The 10,694-nt window shown below is 36.4% G+C and overlaps 2 protein-coding genes across 2 annotated transcripts in view; both read left to right on the top strand.

Moving 5' to 3' along the window:
* rnf180a (ring finger protein 180a) overlaps positions 1 to 965 on the top strand; it is a gene marked incomplete at its 3' end in the record, with an annotated part of 20,977 nt that extends 20,012 nt beyond the window's left edge. The window contains exons 4-5 of the mRNA XM_081348246.1: positions 472 to 597; positions 763 to 965. Of these exons, the coding sequence (XP_081204372.1) occupies positions 472 to 597; positions 763 to 965 (329 nt within the window). The remainder of the gene's footprint in view (positions 1 to 471; positions 598 to 762) is intronic.
* Positions 966 to 2,264: 1,299 nt separating this feature from the next.
* rgs7bpa (regulator of G protein signaling 7 binding protein a) lies at positions 2,265 to 10,215 on the top strand (the record flags this gene model as incomplete). Its single annotated transcript, XM_081349380.1, has 6 exons — positions 2,265 to 2,828; positions 4,396 to 4,562; positions 5,930 to 6,060; positions 7,168 to 7,312; positions 7,609 to 7,679; positions 10,124 to 10,215. Exons 1-6 carry the CDS (start codon positions 2,688 to 2,690, stop codon positions 10,213 to 10,215), a joined length of 747 nt encoding a protein of 248 aa, XP_081205506.1. The 5' UTR covers positions 2,265 to 2,687.
* Between the last annotated feature and the right edge of the window lie 479 nt (positions 10,216 to 10,694).

The following is a 10,694-nucleotide window of genomic DNA, read 5'->3' as shown; positions in this document are numbered from 1 at the left end:
AACAGTGCCGAGAGGAAAAGTACTGTGAGAATAGATCTTAAGATGAGATCAGAGGGGAAAAGTTCATGACAGTGAATAATCTACTCAGCGAAGTATGTGAATTAAAGGACCTGAGAGTACTGGTGTATAAGAGCTGGAAGAGGATGAAAGAGCTGAGAAAGATGGGTCAAAAAAAAAGTAAACTAGATATTTACTGCTGAGCTTTATACTGTAGTCTGCTATAGTTTTGCAAGGTAGTGCAATGAAAAGTAAGGGCAATTCCTTTATGTGACAGTGATTGAACAGAAAAGGCTCTTATTGATTGTCAAACTAAACGTGACAAAATATAGCAGACAGGATCTGATCTGAGAGACAACTTATGAGATATAAAATGAGTCTGGGCTTTCTGAAAGTAATGCACTTTAATGCACATTGCATTGAGAGCATTAATGATTCACAGATAAATAAATTCACACATCCCACTCTTCACAGAACTGAACCATACAGCGCGTACGTTCTTCCCGAAGGAATACCTGTCTCGGAAGCAGAATTTCCAGAAAGCGAGCTGTGCAAAATGGCCTCTTCCGAGCTGCCGTAAACTCTTTCGCATTTTCGGAGGTAAAACCATGTCTTAATCTATTTTACCGAATTCCACCGTAAATAAACTCTGCAGATTCAGTTGTTATTCTTCATATAATGTTCATTGTAATAGTCATTGTGCTTTGTCTTGCTCTCTGTCTTTCTTCCTCTCTCCCACTCTTTATCTATATCTGTCTTTCTTAGGCTTTCAAAGGCAGGCAAGTCCAATTGGCAGACGCCAGTTCCCTCACGGGGGCTACAGGCTTGATTCCTTCAACTTTGAGGATGATTCGCATGGCTGGCGATTTGACATGGACATGGTGATCATCTATATATACTCCGTCAACTGGGTCATTGGCTTCATTATCTTCTGCTTCTTCTGCTATTTCTTCTTCCTCTCTTTTTAAAGAGAAGGCACGAGAAGCTGTCTGCAGTGTTTCTGAACTCTTAGGACAATAGAGAGGTCGGCAAAAAAGGAATCGTACCACAGCTGCTTCTGGACTATACGTGTAGGAAACGCCAACCGATCATCACAGAGCAAAATGAATCCATGCTTTGCAAAGCTTGATGATCTGTTTACCACAAAGATGATTAATGATTTTTGAGTTTGTGGTTTGCCTAACATCTGTTTGCTTTCAATCCGAATTTTGGCCAACTGTGTGCAGCTTAGCATAGATAATCACACGAGTGGACTCTTCATTTCATGCTTTATATTTAGTGAAGGGTCTTTCTTACATCTAATTTTCAAAGTGCAGTGCTCAGGTTTGTGAACTAAACTATCCATAGCTGCCTGTCAGCTTCTAAACTATCCATAGGATTATAACATCTAATTTAAAACCGTTCTTGTTTGTTTTTACAGTAATTCTCAATTGGCCATAATGGTTCTTTGTGTGGTCTCAATAACTAATGCTCGATGTGTTGTCTTAGATAAGTAATTAGACCACTATTATGTAAAACAACAGACTTTTGCGATCCCAGATAACTTTTTTTTTTCCTTGTTATATGTTCCATTAAGTTTGCATTTGACTTAAGTAACTACTTTAATTTGCTGTTATTGTCTCCTGGCCACAGATTATTTCAGAGGAAAATTATTGATGTTATTATTATTTTATATTGAGGATATAGATTTTATATTCAGTAATACTTTTACATGACATTCATTTTATGTACTTAAATTAAAAATATTAAAAACAATAACATATGAAGCAGCAGAGAAATCTTTAATAGTATATATCTTTTCCTGCACTTTGATAAATGTCATGTCAAAAGAAAGGTGTTATAATCCTTTGGAAGCTTTGTTCAGTCCTTGTTGTTTAGACATGCTATATTGTTCTATCTCAACCATCTGCATACACATACAAATGACATTAGAAAATCGCAAATGCAGTGGTTTATCTATAGTGGTTTGCCAGATAACAACACAACAGGCTGCCATTAGGTCTAATTGTGCTTCTAGCTTTTTACACAATTAGGATTTATGGCAATAAACCGTAGCCTATGATTCAACCACAAAAAAAAAAAAAAAAAAAAAAAAAACATTTCCTAATAACCAACCATAAGTAGATACTTTACTTGTATTAATGTTTAATAAGACTCATTTGAGATGGGTGAATCTGAGTTGGTGAGTTGGTGAATCTGTTGCATTAGTATTCTCATCCTATGAGAGTGCAGTGTGTTCATCCACGTCATGCCTCAAGCAACTGCACCTATCAAGGTTAGAATAGCGCTCTTAGATCACCTTCTGCTACCTACTCTCAATAAACGCCATATAGAGTGTATCATTTCAACTTGCGGCACATATTAGTCTATCTCAAGTTGCGATCATTGTCGCGGGGAGGTGTTATTTCTTCGTTGAAGGGCTATACGGGGCATCAAGACATGTTTGCATCTGGTTCTTTGTTATCGCATTTCTCTCTGCTGAAGAAGACGAAACCCTGCAAGGACACTTCAGCTCTCTGCAGGAGTGAATGAAGGTGACTCGGCTTCTGCATCGTGGCGATGCGGAGAGAATCCAGGAGCAAGACACGGGCAGATCGATCAATTGAGTAAGACATTTTTCCAAACGAGTGGCAGTATATTGATCAGTCAGCGTTTTATATCAGGGCAGTTTCTTCACTTGATGTGTATGCATGAGTTCTGCACCGAATGGGCGCAAAAACCGCCCCAGAACTGCCGGGACCATTTTCCAGATCGGCAGTAAGCCCCCGTCCAGAGAGTCGGAGCGCCGGGAGAGCAGCGAAGCTCAGCGTGCTGTAGCGGACTGCAGAATGGTGCGTATGCCTGCGTCATGACCCACAGCATTATTCCAGCTATGATTCCTGCTGATTGTTCAACCACCATTTCAAATTCACGCAGGATTCTGCAGAAGTGCCAACATCCTAAATGTATAATGCGACACTAGGGACGTAAAAAAAAAAAAAAAAAAAAAAGAATGCTTTGGCTTATTTGGGTCCTATTGTGCTGCGGTAGTTCCAGCTTCCTTTTTCTAACTGATTTTCCAGAAACAACGTTTCATTTGACAGATTATGGCTTGGAGTGAGCGATACTCTATTTTGGGCTAAACTGCAGCACAATTTGTAAAGCTCGTGTGTTGTGTTTGAGGAGTCTTTGCCCCGTTAACAGGCAGAAAGCTTGTGGCAAGCCGATTTAACATTGACCATGCAGTTGGCTTAAATTTGGCTTAAAATCTATGTCGATCTGTAGTGCAGATATCAACTGTTCGCTTATGACTAACATGTCTTCCAATTGTTTATTAAGTGCAGGCATTATTTTAAATTGACTAACTATCCTGTATAGCTAGCCTACTACTCAGCCTACTTGTTGGAAGTGAATAATTGACATCTGAGCAAAAATATGCAAAATGTTTCCAAGAACAATTTAGGTTGTCACTTTTACTAGTAGAGAGCAAAGACTAAACAAAGAAAACTGTGTAGCCTTCTCATTTTACTTATGAATGAAAGAAAGTGCTCGCAATATGGCGGAATAAGTCCTGCCTTCTAAATAAAATAGGCTGGACCAGTCTGAAATTTGAGCATAAGAAACAACATTTATGGGATGGTTTGTGTCAGATTTCACTGGTGATTTCAAATATGAAATTTACTCATAAGCTTGCTGAACAGCTTTGGAGAATTTGATGTTTCCTCATTCAACAGTTAGGAGCTGTACTTGCATGACTGAAATAGCTGCCCAAGAGGCGTTTCAAAGATGGCCGCCGAGGGAAATTACTTGCCTTAAAGGGACTTTAGTCGTGATTGAATAAGTGCTAGTTACTAACTGAATAGATACTAGTCAATATTTGTATAAGTAGCCTACTAATATTAAATGAATAACCACTAGTGAAATTAAATAAACATATAGGCTAGTCATTACAAGCAGTGCTCGAAGTGGGCTGGTACACTTCTATATTTTAATCTGTAGCGTACCCTCAGTCTTTCTCTGACCGTCCCGCCTTCAGAGGGGGCGATTTCAACCGAGATTGAGGAATGTAATTTTTTTCACTTAGAGCACTGATTACAAGTAATTAAAAATAAGCATTAGTTACATAAAAACAGATACTAGTTAAAGGCATAAATGTTAAAACTGCTTGCCATTGAACGCTTATCCTTTCTACCAAATATTGATAAAAATGGCATGAGGATGTCGCCTGAGGTACTAAATTGCCTGTTTTTGTGACATTCTCTGTTCAAAATAAAAAAGTCTTGACAAGTTGGATACATGTCATTTCATCAATGTTTAGTCGTTTTATTTATCTGCTTCATACATTTTCAAGGTTAAAATGGTTTTGTGAGCCCTATATTTTCTCAGTTTGTTTGCTTTTGTTTTTCTCTCTTCCATCAGGTTGTCCAGGAGTTCAATACACTTGTGGCCCTCTATAGGGAGTTGGTTATCTCTATTGGAGAGATTTCCACTGATTGTCCCTCTCTTCGTGCGGAAATGCACAAGACGCGCACAAAAGGCTGTGAGATGGCACGGACTGCACATCAAAACCTTTCTGCAATATCAGGGTAAAACATATTTATGTACAATGTCATATTTTTTAAATATATTTATACATTACATGTTAACATATTGCATTTTAATGTGAGAGGGCCAATGAGACATTTAGCTAAACTTTAGGTGCTTTAGTTTTCTCTGAAATTAATATTTTGTTTCTGATTTACACTTTTTCTTCATTTTTTATCAAACAGTAATTGGCATGCAGTACCCATGCGGACCCCCTAGGTGTCATGGACCCCCTTTTGAAAACCTCTAGTCATTATTAACTCATTACATCTTATAAGCACGTGAGCTATTATAAAATCATCATTTTACTACTTTTATAGAAACAATTTTGGTATTTAAATAGATTTAGTACTGTAGTGTGTTACAGTCAATATGACAATTTACCATAGAGAGGACGGAACAAAGAGTAAACGGTTTGCCTAATGGACACGTTACATGATTTATCTTACATGAGTTTGGTGCATCTCTCTGTTCCAGGTAATCCAAGAACAGGAAAATAAAGTATCCACCATGTTACAGCATTCCACATGGGAATTACCGAGCAGAAATTAGAGGCGCAGGCTTCTGAGAAATGTGATTTTCTGAGAATTGTCACTGGCCACTGAGCTAATGTGTTTAGAGCTCTAGATTGTTTGTACTTCCTTGTAAACACGCTGCTCAGAAATATTCAAACATCCTATGATTTTGCTGGGATCATGTTTTTAATGGGCTTCTTATTTGGCCATTAAGTTTCATAAAGACAGTGTCATTTTAATTAGATTAATTTAAACTGTAGCAAAATTGGTGTTAGTGCTGGTAAGTTTGATTCAATTCTGTGAATCAGTTCCGTTATCATTTCACTGAATCAATTCAAAATCTGTTTTGCATTCGATTTGCCTCATCAGTGAGAAGTTTTTACAGTAGTCTCCGGTTCACATTTTAAAAATATTTTTGTATTGTCATATCGGTGCATATAAATAAAAATTATTAAATATAATTTTTCCTTGTGTTAATTTAGTGTTAAAGACATGCCATGGTTATTTTTACTGTATTTTACCTACTGTACATTAAAGATTTAGAATGTACTTGGCAACAATGATGGTCTTTCAGATGTTTTAAGCAGTTTTAGTGTAAATGATGAATACCAACATATTTAATAACGTCGATAAATTCCTAAATATTTGCTTTAGCTACATAGCCCAGAACTGACATCATGTGTGTCTGAGACTCGTGATTTCTGTCAGTGGTCACTTGTTGTGGACTGTGAGGCGTATGAATGCAAGGATACTGTATGTAACTTGGGAGCAATTAAACATGTTGAAAAGCGCATGGGGGCCAAAACTCTTCAGAATCCAGCTCTGAGATGCATTATTGATGCTTTTTTTCACAGCCCAGAAGATGGAGAAATACATCCGGAGATCTGCCGCCTCTTCATCCAGCTGCAGTGCTGTCTGGAAATGTACCTGACGGAGATGCTGAAGTCTGTATGTCTGCTGGGATCCCTGCAGCTCCACAGAAAAGGTAATGCTGTGAGGTCACCACACCGGTCACAGGAAATTGACGTTGATGAAGCCTGGCTTGTGGCTTAAAGGTCCCATTGCATGCGATTCCATGTTTCAAACTTTAGTTAGTGTGTAATGTTGCTGTTAGAGCATAAATAATATCTGTAAAATTATAAAGCTCAAAGTTCAATGCCAAGCGAGATATTTTATTTAACAGAAGTTGACTACAAAAAACGGCTCGATTGGACTACACCCCTCTACATCCTGCATTAGTGACATCACCAGAACCGTTTCTTGACTAACCTCCGCCCACAGGAATGCTCCCTCAACTCTACTGGCTACTTGCGCACTTCTTATAACTTAGGCTACTGTGTTTACTCAGCTCTTACGGTGATTTTCTGAAGTAAAACTGACGCTTCATCTTTTGTGTGATGTACAATAAACTTTATTAAACTCATCAGTACATGTTTGATCATCATTCAGACAGCAGACTTGTAGGCTATTAATAAATAATGGATACATAGCCTACAAGCAGATGACAAATACGTTATAATAACCGTAATTAAACTACTAAACCATACCTGTTTCATCTCTATACAGCACTCTGACTCTGTAGGCATTATTGTCCGACTCGAAATGAACGCCGTTACTGAGAGTTTCTGATATTATCATCATTCCGTGAGATGAATTTTTCCTGACAGACTGAGCACGAGCTCATGAAGCTCCGCCCCCTGTGTTGTCCAGCAGCACCTCATTTGCATTTAAAGGGGACACACTGAAACGGCTCGTTTTTCTGAGCCCCAAAAAATGTCAATTTAAACATGCTGTAAAAAATTATCTGTTGGGTATTTTGAGCTCAAACTTTACATACACACTCTGGGGACATCAGAGACTTATTTTACATCTTGTGAAAAGGGGCATAGAACGGGACCTTTAATGTTTGCAGGAGTTGATACTGCTGGTTTCTGTGATTTCTATCTGATTTGAGCTTATAAGAAACCGAAAATATGGATGTTCTGGGAGCAGGTTGACTGTTGCCAAGGGGTCAAATTTTGACATGACATATTTTGACCATTTCTATTTCTCTACACAGTCTGCCAGTGATGTCTTACTGTATGTGTTCCAGGGAAACATTATGCAGGAGGTACTAAGGTAGACGGTAAGAAAGAGGACAGCTCTGACATTCCAATCTTGGAAGAAACGTCCTCCACTCCAGCGGACTGTTCGCAGACATACGTCCTGGTGGCCACAGACATTGAGAACATTGAGAGGTGAATAGTCTGAGCTGCTTCACTGAAGGGCCGCTTCACACACAATGCGTTTTTCCATTCCACTGTGCTACTTTTCCATTGTCTTTGCATGTAAACACGTGCTAGATGGACGTCTTTAACGGTTGTGCTCACGTCTCACAGACTTTGCTCTCGACTTTTTTGCGAGAATAAGTTCAGTTCGCGTTTTTAACCACTAAAACGTGTTCTGTGTGAATGGCCCCTGACAGGATCTTTATCTGTCAGTTTTCTTCATCGGTCACTGATTGTGAATCTGAAATGGTTCCTCAATGTTCTAGGGACATGACAGAAATGAAAAATCTGCTAAGCAAACTCAGGGAGACAATGCCTTTGCCACTGAAGAACCAAGGTAATATCTCAAAACTTTCTCAGTGTTGGCTTTCGGATTATTTTGGATAATATTGCAGAAAAATTCATTAAAAACTTGGCCATCAAGCAACATCTTTCATCAAACAAAATCTTTCAACAATAGTAAAGTTTAAAATTGTTCATTTACTACTGTTTTGTTGTTGTTGTTGTTGTTTTGAAAGAAGAAGAGCCTTTTGCTCACAAAGGTTGCATTTATTTAATAAAAAGAAAAAAAACTTAATATATTTTAAAATTAATTTTATTCCTGTGATGCAAAGCTGAACTTTCAGCATCATTTCTCCAGTCTTCAGTGTCACATGATCCTTCAGAAATCCTTCTAATATGTGACCCTGGATTACAAAACCAGTCTTATGTTGCACGGGTATATTTGTGGCAATAGCCAACAAAACATTGTATGGGTCAAAATTATACATTTTTCTTTTATGCCAAAAATCATTAGGATATTAACCCTTGTGTTATGTTGCGGGTCAATTTGACCCGTTTAGATTTTATAGTTGCTGGAAATACTGGTTAACCTATGTTTTTTTTCTTGATATTTTGTGACTTTTTCTCATTTATCGTCATGAACATGCATGCAAAGTTTCAACATGCTGGTGTTTTTTGACATATACAAACAAAATTACTGTTCCTTTCGTGATGTTCGCGGGTCAATTTGACCCGCATATTTTAACGCTCTAACTGTACGGACCCAAAATAATAACATTTCTTGGTTATACTTTGTTATTTAATTTTTTTATTACCTTATGAAGCAAAAAAAATTGGTTTTCCACACTTATTTCAATACAGAAAAATATTTTGTCAGCCACAGATGGTAAAAATTACCTATCATTTATTTTTTCAAGCTACCTGAAATAATATTAAATCTTTTTTTTTTCTTGATATTTTGTGACTTTTTTGCATTTATCTTCATGAACATGCTGGCAAAGTTTCAACATGCATGTTTTTTTGACATATACAAACAAAATTACTATTACGTTTGTGATGTTCGCAGGTCAATTTGACCCCCACAGGCTATTCAAAAGCAACTGTACAGACACAACATAAAAACATTTATTTTATGTATCAACTGGGCATCAACTCCAGTTCTAAAGTGTAAGTGTACCTGTATCTAAAAGTGCTCTAACCCAAACCAAACACACTAGAGAACGCTAAATCATGGTGTTCAGAGTTAAATTCAAATTACAAATGAAAATCTTTGACAGACGCAGATAGTAAAATAAGCTCTCATTTATATATTCAAGATATCTGAAATATCTTGAGACTTCGACATAGACTGCAGGAAAAATTAGCTCAGATTAATTGATTAATTGTTCAGTTATGATGTTCTAAGCAAAAAAAAAAAAAAAGTAAAAAAAAAATGTATATTCAAATATATATAAATATAATGTATATTAAAATTTTGTCAAAGCAAAACAGTTTTAAAAATGGTTAAAAAACATTTTCATTAAATCATATCTTCAGATATATATTTTTGGGAATATTTGGCAAATGTTGATATTAAAAGTTTACAGTTTGTACCTGAATCTTTGTTGTTTTTCATAGTGTGATTTTTGAGGAATTGTATTGAATCCAATTTGACCCGGACCATAAGGGGAGTGCACAGAATCCCAACATAACACAAGGGTTAAGAAAAGATCATGTTCCATAAAGATATTTTGTAAATTTCCCACCTTAAATATATAAAACATTTATTTTTGTGAATGGATGCAGCACTATCGCCAATAGAAATGGACAACTTTAAAGGCGATTTTCTCAATATTTCGATTTTTCTGTACCCTCAGATTACAGATATTCAAATAGTTGTATCTCGTCCAAATATTGTCCTATCCTAACAAACCATACATCAATGGAAATATTATGTATTCAGCTTTCAGATGATGTATAAATCTCAATAAAAAAAAAAAATTACACATAAGACTGGTTTTGTGGTCCAGGGTCACATATGGTGATTTGGTGCTAAAGAAACATTTATTGTTATTAATATTTTTGTTCAAACCGTGATACAGTACATTTTATTCTGGATTCTTTGATTAATAGAACAGTGTTTACTAAATATAACCCTTTGTAACATTATAAATGTATTTGCTATCACTTTTAATTGAACAGTAATTTATTTTAGAAGATTTGCATAGCTATCTTTAGTAAGGATAACCTTACTGAATAGGATTATTTGCCAGGAAATAATAATTATTGTGCTGATACAGTAGTTTCCACAAAATGCACATTTACAATTTATTTTTGCAATATTCAGATTTTATTCCAAAATGAAATTTGCAGCTGAGATAGAATTTTTGTTTTACCCTTTTGGTAAACTTTAACATGTGGAATTAGAAATAACGTTTAGTTAAATGAATGTAAAACGGCAGACGATTCTTTAAGGATCGCTGTATTAATCTCTATCTGTCTGTTCTTGTATTGATACAGATGACAGCAGTTTGTTGAATCTGACGCCATACCCGTTGGTCCGGCAGAGAAAGCGGCGTTTCTTTGGCCTCTGTTGTCTGGTGTCCAGCTAAAAGCTCTCTCCCAGAATCCAGTCACAAATGACTGCGTTTCCTCACAATGTGTGACACTCACCAATCAACAGTACTACTGCCATTTCTCAAACCAGTGCTTTCTTTTGGTGAGTTCTGTCCAATTTCCTACTGCTATGAGAATAAATAGTAATATCTGTGTAACATCAGTAGTCATACACACACTATATAATATTTGATCAGTGCAACAGATTTTCATTATTAAATGAATGTTTGTCTACATTATGCTTAGTAAAAGAAAATGGTTTGTAATATGACTACAGCTATGTTTATCCATACGATTCATACGCTGTGCTTTTTGTCAAGACAGGTGTTGTAATGAGGCATTCAAGAGTGCTAATTAGAGCAAAGGTTATGATGTTTAACATTTACGATGCTTATTTTTTTTAATACTGCACAACATGAGTGAATGTGGTACTGTATCTGCTGTTTCTTTCGATCTGCTTTTTTTTTTTTTTTTT

The sequence above is a fragment of the Scardinius erythrophthalmus genome (assembly GCF_964197995.2).
Source record: "Scardinius erythrophthalmus genome assembly, chromosome: 20".
NCBI lineage: Eukaryota > Metazoa > Chordata > Actinopteri > Cypriniformes > Leuciscidae > Scardinius > Scardinius erythrophthalmus.
This window is presented reverse-complemented; position numbering and strand designations above follow the sequence as displayed.